At 39.1% G+C, this 22,478-nt stretch overlaps 1 protein-coding gene and 1 long non-coding RNA gene across 3 annotated transcripts in view; one reads left to right on the top strand and one right to left on the bottom strand.

The window, feature by feature from the left end:
* The window catches only part of grip2b (glutamate receptor interacting protein 2b), a 330,218-nt gene that overhangs the window by 5,790 nt on the left and 301,950 nt on the right, over window positions 1–22,478 (bottom strand). For both annotated transcript variants that reach the window (XM_038696366.1, XM_038696367.1), the window contains exons 11-24: window positions 22,305–22,457; window positions 22,039–22,225; window positions 18,694–18,839; window positions 16,714–16,794; window positions 14,215–14,278; window positions 13,447–13,592; window positions 12,232–12,376; window positions 9,181–9,320; window positions 8,724–8,918; window positions 8,442–8,598; window positions 7,280–7,394; window positions 6,069–6,282; window positions 5,655–5,863; window positions 3,049–3,195 (exon numbers count right to left, since the gene is read on the bottom strand). In XM_038696366.1, the coding sequence (XP_038552294.1) occupies window positions 3,049–3,195; window positions 5,655–5,863; window positions 6,069–6,282; window positions 7,280–7,394; window positions 8,442–8,598; window positions 8,724–8,918; window positions 9,181–9,320; window positions 12,232–12,376; window positions 13,447–13,592; window positions 14,215–14,278; window positions 16,714–16,794; window positions 18,694–18,839; window positions 22,039–22,225; window positions 22,305–22,457 (2,099 nt within the window). The remainder of the gene's footprint in view (window positions 1–3,048; window positions 3,196–5,654; window positions 5,864–6,068; window positions 6,283–7,279; window positions 7,395–8,441; window positions 8,599–8,723; window positions 8,919–9,180; window positions 9,321–12,231; window positions 12,377–13,446; window positions 13,593–14,214; window positions 14,279–16,713; window positions 16,795–18,693; window positions 18,840–22,038; window positions 22,226–22,304; window positions 22,458–22,478) is intronic.
* LOC119885977 lies at window positions 2,418–4,128 on the top strand. The gene is made up of 2 exons (XR_005441407.1): window positions 2,418–2,451; window positions 3,055–4,128. It is a non-coding gene; the product is annotated as an uncharacterized LOC119885977 (long non-coding RNA).

Raw genomic sequence — 22,478 nt, 5'->3', positions numbered from 1 at the left:
TTTTGTCATTCACTCTTTCCTATAATGATAATATTGTACTAAGCGAATTAATTGCTGAGAACATGGGGATATTGCTAAAAAAAGGACAAATCAATTAAAACAAGCAGTCAGGTGATCAGACAGCTTGAATCAAATGCTCAGGTTAGAATTATTTCGAAAGAAAAAAACAAAGGCAATTGGTAAAATTGTTATCCAAGCTGTTGTGTCTGGAGTATCAGAAGGACTTTCAAACACCAAATCCCTGTGTTTTTTTAAATACAAGGCCGCACACCCAAACACAAAAAAGCAGTCTAGTATATGATATCCGCGATATCTGTGCATCCGTGTGACGAATGCACAGACCTGTTATTGGGGAAAACTAAACAACCACCACAATGGCTCAACACAGAAGGGCCAACTCCTCAGGTCAAGACTGAGCAATTTATCTAGACTTGAAGAATAACAAACACTCTTTCAAGGACAGCAATGTCCATATTTTGGATACGGAGGACAGATGGTTTGAAAGAGGTGTGAGAGAAGCCATATATACCAAAGTAGAGAAACCATCTCTCGGTCGAGGAGGTGGTCTGTAACCACCAATTATCCCCTTCCCATGAAATTTAACAAACACTTACATTTGGCCTCATGACAATGCCAGCGATGGTTGTTCACGCTTGACCTCCGCTGACTAAAGACCACAACGACTGTCGTTACAACAGCAAGGAGCACTAACGAACCAAATGGTATCATCACCTTGATTAACAACCCCACAGAGGTTAAATACCTGGGATTCCCTGTCAGTCAGTTAAAACTGAAGAAGTCGCTTGACAGGTTTGAGGTGGAGGATGAGAGGTGAAACATCTTCATGACCTGGATGACTGAAAATCCTCACAGACAACTGATAGAAATGATGGTTGACTGGAACTACAAAAAAAAGACCCAAGACATAATAAACCATAATTATACTTTAACCTTACATGACTCCTCTCAGGCTAGTGCTGATAACATGCTTAACATTGCAGTCTGTAAGAAGTAATGTGATGAAGCTGTGTTTACGCTGAGGTATTTCACATGGAAATCAAACAATCAGTACATGGCTTAAATGGTGAATTTTAATTTTATTTGGTGGTGTTTAAATCCACATTACATGAACCATGTAGTAACTATTAAGGGTGCTTTGATTAATCAGCAACCGATTGCTATTGGAGCTAAATAGTTTGATCTATAAAGGCCGATCCGATGACTTAGTGCTGCCCAGGTATATTACTTGCCGGCGACCCATTCTAGTATTTTGGAGAGAGAGAGACTTGTATTACATTATAAGACGCGTAAAGAAACACATCAGTGCCGATGTCATTCGGTACCATATTGGTTTTGAACGCTTTGGTTGGCTACATCATTAACAATAAGCCTCCTCCACATGCAGCTCACCTGCTGCTGTGAAAAAAATCCAAAACACGAGTTAAGTTTTTTGGGGTGACTTTATAAAACATACTGCAGACAACGTCAACAGAGCAGACAAATACAGGGAGAGAAAAACACAGAGGCAGGGAGAAGCGAGCAAGTATGTGTGCAGTAAGAGACAGGTGCAGTTGTGAGAGAACTTAAGGGAAAAACAAGGTGAGCAGATTAAAGTAGTTTGTGAAAACACAATAAGGTGGAGAACTAAGTGGAATTAAATGGTGAAATAAGGAATAACCTACTACTAATTATCCAAGGAATGTTAAAATCAATAGCAACTGGACTTGGTTGAAGATACTTGAAGACGTTTCATCCCTCATCCGAGAGACTTTTTCAGTTCTGACTGACTGGTGGGGAAACTCCGCTATTTAACCTCTGTAGGTTCTTTGACAAGATGATCAATACTGCTGGTTCGTTAGTGCTCCTGGTTGTTGTAACGACAGTTGTTATGGTCGTTGGAGCAACCCAATGCAAGTCTGAACGACCATCGTTGGCCTATTCACCTGAGGTCAAAAGTGAACGTTTGTTTAGTTTCCTGGTATGTGATGAAAGAACAGTATTGTAAGTCGGGGATATGGGGTGTTGGCAGGCCACCTCTCCTGTTAAGTCACGGCGTCTCAATCCGGGTGTAAATGGCTTCGTTGACACCTCTTTAAAACCATCCATTCTCTCTCTCTAAAATGTGCACCTGGCGGTCCTCAAATGAGTGTCCTTTATCCTTCAGATGTAGGTAGAGTCTAGCCCTGAGGGGTTGGCCCTTCTGTGCTGAGCCATGAGTTTGTGTAGTAGTTGTTTAGCAACATTGTAAGGGCTGCTGATACCTTCAGCCTGAGCTCTTCCGCTTCTCTTAAGTTGTTTTTCCTTATGGCCGATTCTGTTGCTGTGATGAGGTCCACTATAGGTAGATGCTATGGTATGATGGGAAACTTTGTTTACCTACCAGTCAGTCAGAACTGAAGAAGTCTCCCAGATGAGGGACGAAACATCTTCAAGTATCTTCAACCAAGTCCGGTAGCTATTAATTTTAACTTTCCTTGGATAACTAGGACCTGTATGACTGAGAACCTTCACACACAACTTACTACCCTGCCACAGTTATATTGTCATTCTATGGAAAACATTGTATAGCTATTAAGCTCTAAGCTGTTCTCAATAACCAAGCATAGGCTGCTGTGAATGTTTTTAATATTGTGTCTCAGAGAGAGAGACATTTTCAGTACTTTGTAAATCTCTTTATTTTCATACTTCATAAACAATGTTGTTAAGAATAACTAAAAACAATGTTAAACAATAAATAGAAGGTTTCAGGTAGTGGTTGATACTTCTTCTGTGCCAAAAATCCTGATTGGAAAATAACAGTAATTGTAGGCCTTTTTATACAAAGTATTCTAATTTCAGGGGGGCATATTTATAAAGAAATGTCAGATCCACCAACACAATCATGGTATCTTTCCTGTTATTGCTCAGCCAGGCCTTTTACTGTAGCCATCTTTAGCCTATCAAAAACACACCACTGTTATTTGGGACTATGTATAAAAGGGTTCTACATGGTTGTCAAGATGTAGATGTTAACACCCTCAAACGTTAAACAGACTTCCTTATCATTACCTGCAGGATCCTGTCGTAGGGTCTGAGCCCAGCTCGGTCAGCTGGACCATCAGGTCTGATCATGTTGACATAAACTCCTTTCTCCAAGAAGCCGTCTGACACACTGAAGCCAAAGTCATCAATCTCTGGGTCCTTTACCACTGTTACCTATAGACAACAAGGATGTGATGTTGGCGAAACTGAAGCTTCATATTTCAACTCAATTTAGTTTAATCCAAGTTTAAACATGAACGGAAAGCAGTGGCTGTCTGTTTGTTTTTTTTAACCTTAATCCTTTACTCCTATGTCAAACATGTTTGGTCAGCACAGGTTATCTTGAGGGTCTCTAACACACCAGGGTGAACACAAAGTTATTACTAACCAACAGGTGTCACATCAAATGATCCAATGTTCTGTTTAAAAGTTGCCCTTGGAAAAGACTATAAAGACAACAGCTGATCACCAGCATGAAAGGAAATGATCGGTCAGTAGTCCTAATCCAAAAGACACAAAATAATTAGCCAACCACTCCCTATGTCATCGTGAATCTTATTAAACAGTCTCATCATATTCTCAGAGTACGTCTGACAAAAGTTGCATCAGTGTAGAGTTTTACTTTAGCATTGCCTGCCATTGGTCTCACTTGTGGAAGAAGTTAAAATAAAGACAGACGGCTCTTTCTCACAGATTTATGCTGAACTGCCTAAAATGGCTTCTGGTGCACCGCAAAAGATACACGCTATGATCGGCCACAGACACCAAATGTTGGCATGGTGTGTCAGGGCCCATGAAGTGGAGTTTGGACATTAAGCCAGCTGTTTGGGACATTAAACCAATTTTGGAGATATAGCAAGCATTATGATTGTACATTTTTTAAAGAACACTGACAGAAAAATCCACCTTTTTTCTTGATATTTAGCCAAAATGGATAATGGGGTTTCTGTATTGTTCTTTTAGGCTGACAGAGCATACAGGGAATGGTATTTAATTGATTTAAAAGCATTAAAGTCTTGTGTTACCACTGCGGTTCTACTGTATAGGATATACTGTACAATGTTCACCCATGCTTTACTGATGCACGATTAAATCTAGGATAAATGATTCACAGGCCACGCCGCAACCACTGTTATGCACAGTTTCATTGCAGGATAAATGCAAGATGGAGGTTTTTACAGTTGTTAATCAACAGTTCTTTTCTGGCCTGCATTAACAAAACTGAAAAAAGGCAACACTGTATGACAAATGAATATTGTATGATATTTTAATGAGACACCAGTTAGAGGCTGTAAATTGGCTGATGGCCAATGAACCCATCAGATTTTAATGTAATTTCTCCCTGTGGATAACGGAATGGATAATGTATTTCTTATTCTGGCCTTGGGCTGAACAAGACTGAACAGATCTTTGTATGAAGTCATTATTGTAAATCCACAGGAGGGTGAAGACATGTAGCCACTAGCATAACAGTTGCCTGGGAGGCAACTGGATGCCATGCCTTGCGCTGCGCTGTCTATCATACACTTGAACTTTATACTTATTTTGGATTGTTTAACATAAATTACATAGAGGCCTTTAACACAGAGGACATTTTGACATGTGATTGCAGTAAAAGCACAGGTGCAAATTTAAAAAATCCTGAATTTTATTTAGTTGCTTCAGTGTCGGGGTCCTTGCGCACACTGGCTCACTGTCATGGTGTACTGGGACATTTTAATTAGTAACATCTGTACTTATTCTACTATGACGAGTCAAATGTCTACTCTGAAACAGGTTTATTAAGCTGAAAACACCCAATACAAGACAGACAAACCCTGAATTGAAAAAGTGTATGAACTGCACTTAGGCTCAAGACTAGAAAGGCGCTTTACAAATGCAGAGCATTTAGATTTAAAACAGAAGACCTTTAGGTGATGTGGTGGAGGTAAACACTTCGGCAACATGGATTCTAAACTCTTCAGAGAGAGCTGGAGATGAGCGAACTTTCTAACAGCGAGCTGAAATGGATTGAAACTTTTGGAAATTGCATTTATTAACTTTCTTGCAGAGAGGTAGACGAGAAGGTTGATACCATTCTCATGTCTGTACATTAAGTATGGAACAAGCGCCAGTTGGTGATCAGAGTGGCTGAGCATAAAGACTGGAAGCAGGGTGGAACAGCTAGCCTGGCTCTTTCCAAAGGTGAAAAATATGCCTACTGTTATAGTATAGATACTGTTACAGCACGTAGCTCCTCCTTAATTCACACATTGATGCCATCTTAAAAATTCTGTTGGTGTACATATTAAAAAAACTAGATACAATGTGTTACTTAGTCAATTTTCGAGGGGCTGGTATGCATGGACAGAGCATGGCTGGCTCCACGGCTGATGCATGAATGGAATCAATCTTCTTTTATAACCCTCAACAAGAAAGCAAATAAGCATATTTCCCAAAAATGAGGACCTATTCTTTGAAGCCGGTGTAAGTTCGAACACAAAACATTAAGTCACTTTGGATTAACTTTACATTTGTGTTCACCCTACACTCATGCCCTCACTTTAAGCAATCCTATCAACATTTAGTCTAAGTCCTTAACCAGGACAGAAGCCACATCATGGCAGAGTCATCAGACAGAGGTTTGAACTCACTTTGTGCAGCTCCAAAGGCGTTGGGGACAGAATTCCCTGCATCTCCTCTTTGATTCGACGAGACTCCCACGTCCTCTCTGACACTCTCAATGACGCCTTGGGTTTGGGCTCGTGGTGCATGAGAGGAGATTGGTTATCTTGGTGGATGTGGGCCCCCTGGTGTAGGTGGGCCTCATGGTTGAAATGAATCTCCTGGTGCAGGTGGGCGTCTGGGTGGGATGAAAGGGTTGGTTTTTAAATAAGATTAATGCGTTATTTCAAAAAGCATGTAGTGAACAGCACTGCAACGTGCATGTACATAAAACTTTATTTAAATTATTTTCACACCCCCTGATTTTTTTCTTTTGTCAATCCTATATTCTGAGCTTGGGGAGACAGCCACCCTTGGATCTGTCACATTTGCCTTTGAATTACCTTGGTGGAGTTGGGCCTCTTCATGCAGGTGAGCCTCCTCGTGCAGATGGGCACCCTGGTGGAGGTGTGTACCTTGGTGGAGCGGGTTTCCCTGGTGCAGGAGAGAATTTCTCCGCAGTGGGCTCATTCTGCTGTGGCTCAGTATGGGCTCAGCTGGAGGCTTGTTGACACCATCTACACCCAGACTGATCGCTGTTCCTGTCATGATGGATGCCTGCACAAACCAGCACACACACACCTTCAGCTATTTCTACCACTACTATGTTAACAGTAGGTAATTGTAGGCCTATAGTTAGAAATCTGTAATAGGTATATATTGATCTTTCTGGCTGTGGAGGCTGAGTTTAGGTGTAAAAAAAAAAAAAGCCTATTTGTGAGCAATACTGATGGTAAAAGTGTAGCCAACATCAAGGTCTTATACTGTTTGGCTTTACCACTGTTAATTACTGTTAACTGTTCACAACAATTCAGTGGCTGAGGATGGTGTACTAACGGTTTTGAACTGTGATATGACTATTGTGTATATAAAGCTGGATATAGAGTTGCTGTGCATCAAGGGGTTATGCAGCAGCTACAGATTTGGATTATTTTCCTGTCTTTATTCAAGAGCGTGGTCTTTCAATTTGAGAGAATAAATTATTGAGTTCACGTTCCGATCCCCCAACCAATCATTGTCTGTTGACCAATGAAATGATCCCTGCCTCAGTGCAGGCGTGTTCGCTTGACTTCTTATAGCGTCCCGCACGGGGGACTGAATACTTAAAGTAATTAAGTCTTGCTCTCAAATTGAAAGGCCACATTCTTAAAAAAGATAGGAAAATAATCCCTATTTACATAGATGTATGAGAAAATGCAAAAAATATGTGTACACCTTCATTACTGTATATGAAAAAGTAAATGAAAGAATGCAAACACAGTTTCTGTGGGAATAGAAAGGATGATATGGCCTGAATACGTACGATAGATCCATCTAATGTTAAGGGGTGATACCAATGACTGAAGTTCGATGTTGAATTATAAATTAAAATCTAGGGCAGGACTGGAATTAACCTAGCTTAAGGAAGCCTGCGAATATCAATGGGTACGGCTTGAATCCATTTTTGATGCTATTGCTAATTTGTTTGTGGTAACTTTGATGTTCAACCATTTTGTCGAAGGATGCTAACGCTAATGACTGCAGTTTAGAGGTGGATGCTAACATGCTAACTGACCTCTATCTCTCTGAGTAGTTCTGATTGGCCGCAGGTCTCCAGATCCTCAAGCGCCTGACACCAGAAACTGTCCTCTGGATCCAACAAAATACCATCCGGTTGTTGGCCAATAAATCTGTCACACAAAACCACAAATTATATTAAATGAAGCTGCTTTGGAAACAAGTTATCCCACCCGGTTGCAGTGTCACTGATTACTAGAAAAAAAATCATATTGTAAGACACCAAAGAAGACAGACATACATGCTTGGAACACTTTTTGGGCTATTTCTTGATGTGTTTATTTTGTAAATTTTACTTTTTCTTTAGAACATGAAACTTTTTATTACCTTACAACAGTAACTTGACCAAGCAAGAGTCATCGTAATGTGAACACGTGTAATGTGGAAGAGTCTGCACATCAAGGCAGAAATTCCTACATGTATTAGCATAGAGGCAGCATCAACAAGGCCATTCGTTCTGGTTAAATCCAACATGAGTAATCTTTTAACACTGAATGTCCTTGACTGACAAGATTAATTCACTTTCACTGTGCAGTCAAATTTTTTTTCTTGCCATCGTTCCTCTATCTTTCCACCCCCGTTAGTGTTATATAACCTCAGTGAATGTTGCTGTCTTCACAAGGCTTAACCTCCTGACTCATCACTATACACACAGACACACAGATATTCATGACTAAACGTCCACACTGAAATTTCTATTTCACCACAAGCCCTTTTGGTGAAACTGGCACAGGCAACCAGAGAATCAAATTCAACCTTCTGTTTTAAAGCTAACATGCTTGTATGAAACAGAAAACGTAATTATAATGATATACTGAATATATATCTCTATACATATATATATATATATAGATAGATAGATAGATAGAGGCAGGAGGCAAACACCATCTCCACATTTAAGAGTAGGCTTAAGACTTTCCTCTTTAATTCAGCTTATAGTTTGGGCTGGCTCAGGTGAGTCCTGAACCATCCCTAAGTTAGGTTGCTATAGGCCTCTTTCCTCCTCTCTCTCCATCTGTATGCAACTGAGGAGTCTTGATCTGTGTTTATGAGTTGCCTGGTGCTACAATTGTTTTAACTAGTCCTGTTGTTATTATTATATATACTTTAATCATACACCATAATATATACCAACAAAAAAAACCTAAATTCAATCCTACCCAGGTGGTTTGTCCCAGTCATCCTCACTGAAGCCTCCATCACTAAAAGGGTAGTTCTTCCGGCGTCCAGGTGGAGGTGTGGTACTGCGCTGCTGCTTGGCACTACGCCACTCATGGGGGTGGAGGGCGATGCCAGCTGCCTGGTGGCTGTATGTACCTGCAGGAGGAGAGAAGCAACTTGACAAAGTGCTCATTTACAGATTGTTGCATTTGGGATATGGCCATCGCAGTGAATGGCCATGCTGGCCTTTCACCATCTATGTGTGTTAAATCAAAGCTTACCCTGGCTGCCATAGCCAGCATCCATCCCTGAGCCATCCCATGACTCCATGGCAGAGTCGACACTGGGTATGGTTGTGGAGTAAAGCTCTGACAGCTTATTGGTCTGTTGGCTGTCCGTCAGATCATCCTCCTCAGGGTCACTGAGCTCATTCTCTGTTGTGTCCTCTGCCTCTGCTGCCTTCCTCTCCTCCAAATCTTGGAGAGAAAACGTTGCAAAAAACTTTACAAAGTTATATACAGATTACAGTCAGGTAGGAAAAGTCTTATTGGAAAGGGTCATAAGAAAATTACAGGTTCAAGAAAATGTCCTGTGTTCCGGTAACGTAAGACACAGAGAATACAGAATAAAAAAAAATGAATAAATAAAATTGTGTTTAATCAAAACCATATTGATTAAGACAGATGGTTAGATTTGTGATGCAAATGCAAAGTTGTCATTAACAGTTTTCATACTTACTGTCGAGCTGTTTTTTAATCTTGAGGGTGACTGTCTCTCCAGCCATCTGCAGCAGGTGGATTGCTTCACTCAGGGGCTTGCCTTTTAAACTGACACTGTTGATAGCCAGGATCCGGTCACCTATGTGAATTGCCCCTGTCCTGGAAACACATTAAAATATATACACACACACACACACACACGATAATGTACAATTCAGTTCACAGTTTATATCTATAAAGGGACACAATGGCATCAATACTATCATTCTATCCAGAAAATTTGGTGGTGTTTATGCAGACAAATTCAGTTTTTTGTAATTTGTGTAAACTGACCCTTTGAAAAAGCCTGATTTTCTTAAAAACATTTTCCAACATTGAATCAAGACCATAGTATATCGTTAACCATATTGTATTTCCTTCAAAACACATCTGCAAGTGCAAATTAGCTGTAAACAAATCTAGTTTGTAGGACACAGTATTGGCATTAGGCTTCAGCACCGCAGTGAGGTCACCTCAGTGCTGTTACTGTTTACAGATCAGATTTGGGAATTAATTTAAAATTTTACTGTTTAAAAACAATGTATGTAAACAACCACATGATTAGGCAAGGGTCACAACAAGGTGACTCTGGAATGAATAGCTCCGGCTCCTTTTCATTGCTCTATCACTGGCCACTATAATAAATCTGGAGTAAAAAGTCCTTTATCTTGTGGCCTACTTTGATAGAGATATTATTTACACATACACTCATGGACCCACATATCACATGTACACGCTTGAAAAATATTTACTTAAGTGAGAAAGGTTTTCTTGACTTTGTATCTTCAGTTTCTATTTACCTGAGCTGGTTTAACAAAATCAAAGGACTCAAGTGGCTCAAAGTTAAAACTGGGTCAGTCTGAAAATTTTCCACAAGCCACACAGATCTAGTGATGTTGATATCATCTGTATTCTTGCACTTTCTTCTGTATCACACTGAGCCAAGTTTATTTATAGGGTGCTTTTAGTCAACAGATCTGAAGCAAAGTGCTTTATCGGCAACAGTTTAGGACAGGAAATAGAACAATTACATCACAAACTCCAAGAAACGGGGTCAAAGAGTGTGTGTATATAGAGGTGTGCCAGTAAGCTGCCTCTATGGGTGTGTTTTCGTGGAATAACACGTGAGTCGGTTATTAAAGGTGAAGATTTACTGTGAAATACTTCTTGTGTGGTGGAATGGATATAACCTCGATTCACCAGTACATGAGTATGACTCAGGAAAACCATTATGTCATCTTCTGTTCAGTCTCATTGAGAAACATGATGCGGCAGAGAGACGGTATAGCAGCTAGTGTCCACAGCCATATCTCATCTATCATCACTCCGTGTCACATGGCACCTGCAGCACATGCTGCTGGTGGGGATTCCTTCTATTTATTGCCCAATGCGTCTTCTATTCTTTCTCCTAATAAGGTTTTTACACCACCGATAGGGAGGACTAAATAAGGCAACATAAGTTGGTTCCTTCTTGGTCTCAGTTGGGTTTAAGTCTGCATGTGTTTCCTTGATAGCACAAACTCCTGAAAGATTATATCTATATTTTAAATCTTGGTATTGATCTTGAGCACACAAGATAATAAATACTCTATTCCAGACAAAGCTTTGTTTTAAATGGAATTGACAATTTAACTTTTATGTTTCTAACTCAGCAAGTATTCTCAAGGAATGAAAAAGACAAATGGTCATGACCCTGGATCTACAGTCATGACCTTTGCCACCAAAGGTTTATTATGACCACAGACTGTTCTCACTGTCAGGGACATTTCTTTTGTTTAACTATGGACTATGTGACTCCACCTATGCACATACATGTTTAGTCTATCATTTAGGAGTCTTATCCCACATTTGGTCATATTTAGGATTTGATGTTTCCAGACTCCTCTCAGGTGTGTATGACAGAGTGACTATTGCTTTTTTAACAGTTGATGCAAGCACTGGCATGAGGCAGACAGACTTTTTAAAACAGATTTGGTGTCTACGATGAATTGCAAAAAAATGTCTTTGAACTGATCAATACAAACAAAGACAAGGTATTTTTTTTCCAGAGATGTGACTAGATCCATCCATCACCTAATAAGACACAGTGAAACATGATATTGTGAGAAAGGTGGGACTACAGCCAACACAAATTTCCACAAACCAAAAAAGATGAACTGAGGGCTTTTAGGAATCTCACTTGTCGACTGGTAAATTCACGGTATTTTCTGCCAGCAGAAGTGGTTGATTGGCAAGGTGAGCTCATCTGCCCCACAAACAACAAAGTGTACACCCACATGATATCTCTTGTAACACCACAGTGGAGCTGCAGGTGAGCTGTTTCATTGTTGTGTAGGATGTTGTTCAGGCTCAAACGCTCACTGAATAGAGGCTTATGCTAGTTCATCACTACTGATGGTGCACAAAGAGAGGCACACTTTTAAAAGGCACATTTGGTGATTTCAATGGCCAGGACATGTTTATCATCCACAGATGCTGAACGTTTTATTGGAACTCTACTTTTTAATGTAATACAAATAAAATACCCCATGAAAATGATGTCAAAATATATCAAAGATTTTGTGTAATTTACCAATTATTGCTGTTTAAGCTGCCCTGTAATGTTTAACAGAAGCATGTGTTTTCTTGTAAACAAATAAAATGTATGTTTACATTCAGTGTTTCTCACCAAAATGCATTGTGTTCATCACACTTTGTTTACATCCATGTTTAATAGCTTGCAGCATTTTTCTTACTCAACTTTGTTGCCCATTTTAATGTTTCTTTGTGCAAACAGATTATGCAGCTGTTAAAAACAACAACAACATCTAAACAGTTTATATAGCACATTTAGTAGCCTTAGTTTTGGTTTAGTCTTTTTAATTTAATTTTGTAATTTTTTAAACCAAAATATTAAAATATGTGAAAACAGAACCATCCAAAAATCTCCAGCTGCCTTTCCTAATGCTTCAACTGGTAACTAGATTTGACGTTGTGTGAGCGTGTGGGGGTGTGTGTGTGTGTGTGTGTGTGTGTGTGAGAGAGCATATACCTCTCAGCCAGGCCTCTCTTGGTTAGGCCGGATATAGTGATGGGGTCAAAAGGCTCCTCGGTGCCTGAGATTGTGATACCCAGAGGGCCTCCATACCGCTTCAGCTCCACTGTGTAGATGATGCTGCCTGACGTCTCCTGCTCATCTGATACACACACACACACACGCATGCACGTGTTATTCTAATGTTTCAATTTCAAGGAGTAAATGATACTGCCTGACGTAAGTCGTTCACCTGACACACACACACACACACACACACACACACACTAACTAAAACACTATGTGATACTGCATCACATTACCTGTTCATTTGAAATGCACACACACACACACACACACACACACACACACACACACACACACACATATATTTCATTCCAGAAGTAGGTCAAACTTCCCAAGAAAACACTGGCGAGGAAGACACAGTTTCCATGGTAACTAAGGAGAAGACTGCCATGTCATCATGTAGCATGTAACACATAATCTCCGCATATCACCTCCTGTGTGTGTCTCTCGGTGTGATTATTCCCTCTGAGTCATAATCTATCATGATTATGCAATCCCTCCCTGTGTTTTTATGTGTTTATTTTACATTCCATCAAATCACACAGTGGAACTGGGTGACATTTCATTGCAACAACTTCAACAACAATGTGCTCATTTAATAAACTAGTCAAATCATACAAATTTAAGATGGTGGCTGTAAAATCTGTAACAAGTGGCACAAGGGTCTTTAGCTGGATTGAGGCTTTAAATGTTGTTCATAGCACATTAGACCACTACATCAACAGGATTATCTTTTCCTAAACATTTTCTCACTATACCCCAAATATTTCTTTGTTCTTTATGCAAGTTGTTGTTTCATTGTGGATGTAATTGTTCACTTTTCCAAGAGTTTCTGTTTCCCCCACTGTGATCAATAAAGATGCATCTTACAGTATTTTAGATCACCATTTTAAAGCTGCAGCAGGAGACCATTAGTTGTGGACAACAGCGCCACCTGGTGGTCAAACACGGTTAGTGCTTCTCCTTATACTGATGCTGATTTCAATGAACATCATTTAATCAAATAAAACAAATCTAAAAATTTGTTTCAACCAGAAACACATTTGTGCAGTGCAATGATCCCTCCCTCACATTATGGTTATCATGTTTAATGATCCACCTAAGACAGACTCAACTTCATCTTATGCATGCACACATACTGTATACCTGAGTTGTCTTCATCTTTGCGTATCTTTAGTTTGACCAGCTCCTCACACTGCTGCAGGATCTGCTCTGCATCATCTCTGGAACAATTCTCCAGTCTGATGTTGTCGATGGCCAACAGCTTATCACCAGGCTCCAGTGTTCCTGTTCTGAAAGAGAGTAAGGTGGAACCATGTACAATCAGTTCTGTCTTGGTTGTAATACAGCATCCTTTGTCTGAATTCTGCCAAACTGTACTTGCCGAACCTACGCTGTACTTAAAGCTAGGGAAGGCAATGTTGGAGAAAAAGCAAGAGACATCTAGATTTTTAAAATATCCACCATCCTCTCAGGCCTCACTCCAAAGCCACTCCCGCAAAACACATTTTCAAGCGCAATGACGCCACAGGCAGAATGACAGGCAGGTAGGCTTATTACAATCCTGCAACAGCTAGATAGCAGGTGTTTTTATATTTTTTTGTCATAGCATTTTATTTAATAATTGCTGTCGGGATGTAAAGAGAATTTCAACAAATATAACAAAAAAATGCTTTGGAAATAAACTAGCCCACCCTAGCTTTAACAGAGTGGAACCTAAGATGAAGATCTTTTCTGAGGCTGCACTTGTAATTAACAAGTATACTGAGAAAAAATTAGTACATATATAGTGAATTGTTATGATATTTTCTTAACTACAGAGTTGGACTTCAGGTACATTAGAAGACAGAGATTAATTGAGGCATGAGGAAAAAACCTACAGAAGAATATAATAGAATATACTCTGTAAGATACCTGTGGGCCATGCTGCCTTTCTTGATGTCCGAAATGATGAGGGGCTCTCCTAGCTTTTTGCTGGCTGTGGAGGGAAATCATATCACACAATGAAGGAACAACAACAACAACAAGAAAAAGTAAGTATATATAACATTGCTGTCAAATTGTTACTCATACTACTACTACTACAATTATTACTACTACTAATAATACTACTAACAACAACAACAACAATAATAATAAAAACAAACAAAAAATAAAATAATTATAACAGTCACATGACATTTTTAACAATGTATAGCGCAACATAAATAATGTCAGTAACAATAACATTTATTACATTATCAAGTTTTATTAGTTTTGAGATAATGGAAAGTAGGAGGTAAAATCTAATGATTTTTAAAAAATACTAACTTAAAACCATTTAGTTGCAACCTTCACAAGTCAAATACTCCTTAACAGACACCAAGACTGAGGAAGGCTGAACATATCTTGATAGCAACTGACAAAGAAATCATCATTTCTCATTTTAAATCTCTTTTATACTTTTATCGGGAGAAAAACAGTTCAGGTTGGCTGGTAACTTTGGGTCAAATCAATATTTTTTGGCTGTGTCCTTCTCAATTTCAGCTGTGAAACTTCTTCAGAAGATGGCGCCATTACACCATTCTCTGCCTCAGAGACTGCCACAGTACAGCTTCTATTCATATGGTAGCATTATGAAGTAAAACTGAAAACTCTCAGGTGTCAGACACTGATCAAACCTTATTCACAAATGTCATTTTCATTTTGATGTATACAAAAACTATACATAGGCCCCTGATGTATGGAGAGTGTTCTCTACATGGGGTATTTATACATTTATATACATTTTTTGAAGATGACTTTTTTCTTCTAAAATTAAACATATGAAGCTCAGTGTAAGTTCAACCAGGAAGACTATCTTTATGTTTTATTAATTCACAACTCTTCCTATATCAGGGGACTATGGGCACTCACTCTTTAGTTAAACCAACCAGATCAGCCAATCATGTAGTCACAGTCAAATTTCAAATATGTTCTCCTCTCTGCTGCTGTCAGCTGTCATTTCAGTGCGAAATCGTTGCAGCCCTGCTCCACCCCGTTAACCTCCAGTTCATCATGTTCAGGCACAGGTCGAGCTCATCAAAAGTCCACTCCTTATCACATCCAGATCTTAAGCATCCTCTTCATAAAATCACCAGACTCCATTGGGGTGGGTTTTTTTATAGTCTACCACTTAAAGCTTCATCACCCCCTTTAAATACCACAATTGGGTCTGATCTATTCATTGTGCACATGTCAATAAATGATTTGTTCAATCAGATGAAGTCCTCCTTTATCGGCTTTATTGAAAGCCTTTATTTAGCAAAGGGAGAGGTTACCCCATTCCTGAGCAGCCTCTAGTTTCACATTCCTATAGTTTAAAACATTTGTGCTTTACTGAAATTAAATAGAAACACTTTCATATTATCTCAGCCAGTCTAAGAATTCTGTTGAACAAAGTGCTTCTCAATCTTTGTAATACTTACTGATGTATTTATATGTCCCTACTCCAAATATTTTAAAGTATGCCAAGTTCAGCAGTCAACCTGCCACTGAGCTTATCCAACTTCAAAAAATACAGTTTATACTGGGACACTAAAGTATACAAGCATTCCAGTCTAAAAATAGTTAAAAATTGAATGTAGGTAATTCTGACTGAAGTCAGAGTGATCATGCTCTGGACAGCAACGCTAAAGCTTTACAGTGATGTATGTGATTAATGACTTTATCAGTCATCACGGTAAAGTCCTTTACTGGAAGAACAATTCCACAGCATTACATTGTTCTTCTCATTCCAAAAACATTGATAACAGCCTCCACTGTTCTGGGAAGACTTTCCATAAGATTTTAGAACCTGGTTGCAGGCATTTTCTCCAGTTTAGCTGTGTTAGCAAGGTTTGGCAATAAGGCCTGGCTTGTGGTGGGGTTGAAGTCAAGGCCCAGGTTGTGCAGGACAGTCAAAGTTCTGCAACTCCAAAGTGGTGGTTTGGTAATTCTTCACGGACCTGGCATTGTGCACCTGGCCTGGAGTCTTTTATATTGTCATGTAAAAAAAACAGAACAAGACCTTCCCCAAATAAAGCCATAAAGTAGGAAGAACAGTACTCTCTAGATTAAAAGTATCATTGAATGTTGTAGCATTAGGATTTACCTTAATTGTAACTAAGTGACAAAGACCAACCCATGACAAACTGGCTGTCGACATACATTGTAGTATAATGCCAGTGGCTTGTGGGCTATAGTGTCATCAGAGTGAAACACAGACTGTGAGTCTGTAGCCTGGAATCTATAACATTTTATAAACAGGCTACTCTGTTACCCTGAGAAATGCATGTGTGGTTGTGTGTGTGTTTTTGAAGAAGCGCAGGGTGGTCTTGTGACATTTAAACATTCTGCCAGCAGTCTGCAAAAACAAAACAAAGATCATAATGTTTGGTGTGTGTGTGGTCCTACCACTGATGGTGAGCCCCAGCTCCACTCCTCTTTTCTTCGGCAGTTTCACATGGAAAGTACCACTACTAGGCACCACTGACTCTGTGATACAAGCACACAGACACGCGCAGTATTAAACACATGCAGAGAAGCCATTAATATAAAAAAGCAACAAATAATTCTTTTCAACCCGCTTAACATTTGTAATTACAAGACATTTAGCTCTTGCGCTTATCTCCTCTGAATTGCTCTTCTCCGGGGCAAACAGTGACTTCAAATCCTTACTGTTGGCATGCATGAGTCATAATACTAATTCCACCAGTAAAACAACTCTACATCCAGGCATAAACATGACGACAAGCTGTGAGCAGGGCAACCACTTACGAATCCTTCAAACTCACCAAGAAGCTCTTTGACTGAAACTGCACACAGGATAGTCAAGTTATATAATAGTCTGAACAACAACAATGTCAACAATTTAGGAATGAACACTGTGGGCAATTAGCTGTCCATCAGATAGATTTCCTTGTGTATCAAAATTATTTAATTTGTGACAATGTTGTACATAACAAACAGTGGATGATAAACATATTCCATTCAGGGCAGCTTGATATATTTTGAAAGGCTTCAAGAGTAAAATTCTTAGGAATTGACTGCATCACCTTTTGGGGTTAATGGTTGGGAAAGAAATCTTTCTAATTTATCTTTAAATTAATTTATCTTTAAAAAGAATAAAAGCTAATTTCACAACTTGCTGGCTATGTTAACTCACTAAATGATGCAACATTATGAAAGGCAACATCAAAAACAGTGGAAAAACATGATTTGTTACTGCAGAGAGCTACACAAAAATCTCCCATAATTTTATCACAAAGGAAAAGTTTTGATTTAAATAATTTAGTTAACAAAACAAACTATCACAGGTCAAGACAAAACATAGGGGTTTGTATTGATTTAATCAAAATTTGAATGATAACATCACAGTCAGTGTTTGTTTCAGTAAACAGTCCCAAAGTTCTCAGTAATTTAAAGTAAATTATATCTTAGCAGCATATCATGTTGTATTGAAGAGATAAAATCACGTTAAAATGTCCCTTAATCAAAACTAGTATCAATTTGTATGTTTAAGTGTACCCACGACAGAGATTTTTTCTAATCCCTTGGTGTAAAATAGCTTAATTTAAAAGATGAATGCACATTGTTTTCTTAACTTCATACTCAATTGTGAAGTTAATTGTTTTAGCAATTTATTTTGTAGTGCACATGCCTCATTCTGCCGTCACATTTTCTCTTAGAAAAATCATCCAAAAGTTAGAAGTAAAGTAAAAGTAATCAAAAACAACAGACTGCTCCTTCCTACAGATGCCACCCATTAAATACATGAAATAATAACAAACCCCAGATTCACTTCAAAACAAATAAACAACACATATCAGTTTCAAGGATTGATTAAAGCTTCATGTGTGAATATATTACAGAATGCAATTTGAAGTGACTTTTCTTCAACATATAAATCAGAACTCATCACACAGCTTTGTACTTGTAGGGTTTCAGTGTAGTTGTTACATATACAAGCATGTAGATGGGGCCATGCTCTGCAGTGAAAAGCTCTAATTATTCTGTCCACCCCTGCCTGTACTGAAACAAAAGCTCCCAACAGCTGTGTTTGACCAGTTCATCCTGTCTTTGCAAATCGTGCTAAAAGCTTGCTAATAAAGAATATACAGCACTTAACAGATCTCTGCTCTCTTTCATTATATTATAAATGTTTTAAACCCTCATAGGGATAGAGCAAAGAAGTGCAAAACCCCCAAAACAACAGGTGTTGTAAAAACACAATGTACAAATGTTATTTAAGAGCTATAATAAAGTCACACAGTCATAATAGAAAGCAGTAGACCAGCTCATTATAGTAGAAATCGAGTGATAATACATCATGGTGTATTGATACAAGAGACAGAAATCTGAGAATGTGGTAAACCTTTTGTTAACTTCACAAACCTGCTACGTCGAATTCTATCTCCAATGTGACTTTATTGGTCAATGCCGCATCTCGGAGAAGCTGATTAGCCTCCTCTAGCGTGCCATCTTCTGTGGGGATTCCATTGATTGACAGGAGGCGGTCTCCAACCTGCAGCAGGCCACACCTACAACAGCAGTTACCATGGTCTTTACAAGTTACCAAGTCTTTTCAACTTCTTAGTTAGTAACCTTTGTTGTCTAAAAAATGTCTGTGCTGGTTAACCAGCAGGGCTCTTGGGCTTGTGGAAAATGTTTCTCACATTAGCCTTGTAAAAGTTAAAAATTTTCATTGAGGTCTTCACTATTTTCACTTTTGCTTTCTATAGGCAGGTTAGAGGTTTTGTTAAAGCAACATCGTTTCTGGTTTGTGATCAGTTTTGGGTATTACAATTTAAATTAATCTAAGCTCTTTAAAACACCTTAGTCTTAGAGGTAAAACTAGTACTGTTAAGGTTTGTGAAGCCATTAACAGAGTGGTTTAAGAAGGACCCCTCTCCAGTTATTTCAGTCTGAACAACCCATACAGATTCCTCAAATTAGAGGGAGACGAAGATTTCTAAAAACATCATGACACTAACATCAGCTTCTTTCTCAAGTGTGTACATAAAATATCTCCTGAAATAAAACATGATGGTGTAGCTATTTTCTGTGCCTATTTAGATATGATTACCCCCAGGGTTAAAATGCTCCCAAAGGGGAAAGAAACACTCAACCACGTAGGTGTACTAATCGTCAGCAGCCCCCTACCTAAGATGTATTTTCCTTTAATTAATCTTAACGTAGAAAGATGATACCAGAAGATGCTGTGTTACATATCATATTATTTTTAACTACTGTAGCTTGCAATGCTGCTGTTTGGATAATAAATATTTCTGTTTCCAAAATATCCCCCATTTAGAAATGCCCAAACCTGGCTCCTCACTACACAAATCAGTGCTGGAATGAAAGTAAAGCACATTAGCACTAATTAAAGGAAATAGCTTTCCTTGGCAAAATAGAGGGCAGGAGTCATTCTGTCTTTTGAGATATTGGCCTGTGAATTCAAGTAAATTTTGAAGCAAAGCCCCTCATGTGTTATTTGGAAATTTGACTGCATTTCAAGTCGCTCCAGCTACACTAGGCGCTACTTGTCTCAAACCCATAACCCCTCTGCTGCTAACTTACCTGCGTAAACAAGCTTAGAATCACCAGACAGACAAAGAACAGTATATTGTCCTTGCAATGACTTCAGAAAGATTATAGCATGGTGGAATCTATGCTACACCTACCCTCTGCACTGTTCCCTGCACCCACTGAGAGCCCTCAGTGCTATAATGAATAATGGGAACAAGTGAACAATGTGCTTCTAACTGCAGCAGCTTTTCTTTTCGTATGGCTCAAGGGTCAAATATCATGACCGTGGTTTAGAATTCGTACACTGAACTGAAATAACAGCCATATTATTAAATGCTACAAAATTATTACAGTAGTTCTGCTCTGAATTCTGACTGGAGAAAATTTAGATGAAGTGATTTGTCTCACTTAAACTAGGCTTTATGCAGTTACTGCCCTTTGAATTTGCAGGGCAGTCTGAATGTGACACACACACACGCACACACACAGCTGATATATCCTCTATTAAGCCAGGAGTGGGTGACCTGTATTAATACACAGTCAGACATCTTCATTATGATCTACTGAGGATTAAACGGCCTGCCAAGACTATCGTCCCTGTCTCACTGTCACCTCTATTTCCCATTTTTTCTTACAAGTAAATATCTCTCTCTACTTCTTTCCTTTCTTGGTCTAATTTGTCTTCCATTCTTTCATTATGTACAGTTTGAAGAATAAACTTTTAAAGTCCCTCTCCCTCCCAACTGTTGTACTGGTTCATCTTATCCTCTACTCTTAATTTCTTTTATTCTGTCCTTCACTCATCTGTGTCTTACAAAGTATTTACACTAGATATGGCTCTTGGTTTGTCTTGCATCATCAGAACTGCAAGACTGAGTTTCCGCAGCTGTGTTGTAATGCTGGCAGTTTTACAGTAAAAGTGGAAGGCAATTATGCCGTTATGCCTCCTGGTGGTTTTTGGTATACACAGCAACTATTGGCAGTTAGAATTAGAATGCAAATGATCAGTGGCTCACTGCTGGTTTAGTAATATTACACTACACCATATTCATTGTGGGGCAAATGGGCCAAATGAAAACAGCAACGAGTGCAGTATAATTAACTTGTTTTGAATAAAACATTAGAATTAAAATTTGTAATGAGTAGTACTGTTTTATGGAGACTACTACAATATACACATATAAAATTGTACTAAATAGCATTTATAGAACAACTTCCAGCAGCTCTAATCCAGGAAAACTGCAGGTTAAAACCTTAAAAGAGGATGTCCTCGCTGGTCATCGTGGCACAAGATAGTTTAGGTTTTAAAGACTGTAAGTTGTGTTTAAGTGTAATTCAGGGTAGTGTGAAGGGGTTATTTGGATTCACCCTGTCAAGTGCGAAGGAAGGTACTTATCGATTCCTCCAGCGTGGGTGAGGGGAAACTAACTAATTAGTGTTGTTAGCGTGGGCGCTAATGGAGAAGGGAGTGTGGCCTCTGGGTGCAGAAACACACCCAGCACTTAGAGAAGCTGTTAATACAACAATGTCAATCTGTAGAGACACACACACACACACACACACAGCAGACACAACTGAGAATTTATACAGAGACACTTAAATGAAGTTGCGAACACATATGTGTGAAATAAAGAACATCAAAAAATGCAAACACACAGGATTGTGAACACACACAAACTCCACCTACATTCATGCACATACAGTTAATGTTTAAAAATGTTCATACTCCCACACATCACACACAGCCAAGCACAGCTGTTAATACATCAGTCTCACAAACACACATACGCACAAACACTAACATTCAAATACACAGTACGGCTAAGTAAAGCTGCTAATGCAGCATTAAAGTCAGCATATGTCCTCATACACAAAGGCATCCGTTTAGCTGTTCTACAACATCTTGCTTATCACACACACACAAATATGCTGTTACAGCATTTACAAATAAAACACATACAAGTTACTACTTGTTACTACTTTACTGTCGTTCCTAGTAGTACACTACAGTATTCAAGCAGAATATTGTACATCAGTGTGATTTCAGGTTCTGTGATTTTAACAGTACTATTTATAATCTTTGCAATTTTAGTAATCTACTAAGCTTCCTCTCTTCAGTCTTCCTTTGAGCCAGGTGGAAAGGCTATACATAAAAATAATAACATAAAAATGTCATGTGCAGTTTTTCCAGGTGTGAATTTGTTTGCTCACCTCTCTGCAGAGCTGTCGGGCTCTATGAATCGGATAAGTGGGGGTGCAGACAGTGTTTCGGTGGCAAATATTCCTCCCTGCAGCTGGACACCAAAGCCGTTGAGGGGGTCACCTGTTAGGATGATCTCACTGGTCTCTACATGAACTACCTGACCACCAGGGCCCACTGAACTGGATGCCAGGGACACTAAACACACACAGATACACATGTGAGATAGATGTTTTTCCCTTCACAACAATTTTACTATTGTACAGACAGAGCTTACAGGAGCTTTTGTGCTCTTTCTTCCTCTGCCGTCGTTTGAGCAGTGAGTTACGTGGACTCATGGGAACTGTAGGCCTGGGCAAGGTGCTGGAGCTCTGGCTACTTGGGCCCGATGTAGTCGTAGAGCCGGGAGAGAAACTGGCAGATACCAGAGCTACAAAAAAAGAGAGAGAAA

Source organism: Micropterus salmoides, unplaced genomic scaffold (assembly GCF_014851395.1).
Source record: "Micropterus salmoides isolate LMB-PRFRI ecotype aquatic unplaced genomic scaffold, ASM1485139v1 Ms_hic_scaffold_4, whole genome shotgun sequence".
Classification (NCBI taxonomy): domain Eukaryota; kingdom Metazoa; phylum Chordata; class Actinopteri; order Centrarchiformes; family Centrarchidae; genus Micropterus; species Micropterus salmoides.
Note: the sequence above shows the minus strand (reverse complement) of the source record. Positions and strands in the feature narration are given on the sequence as shown.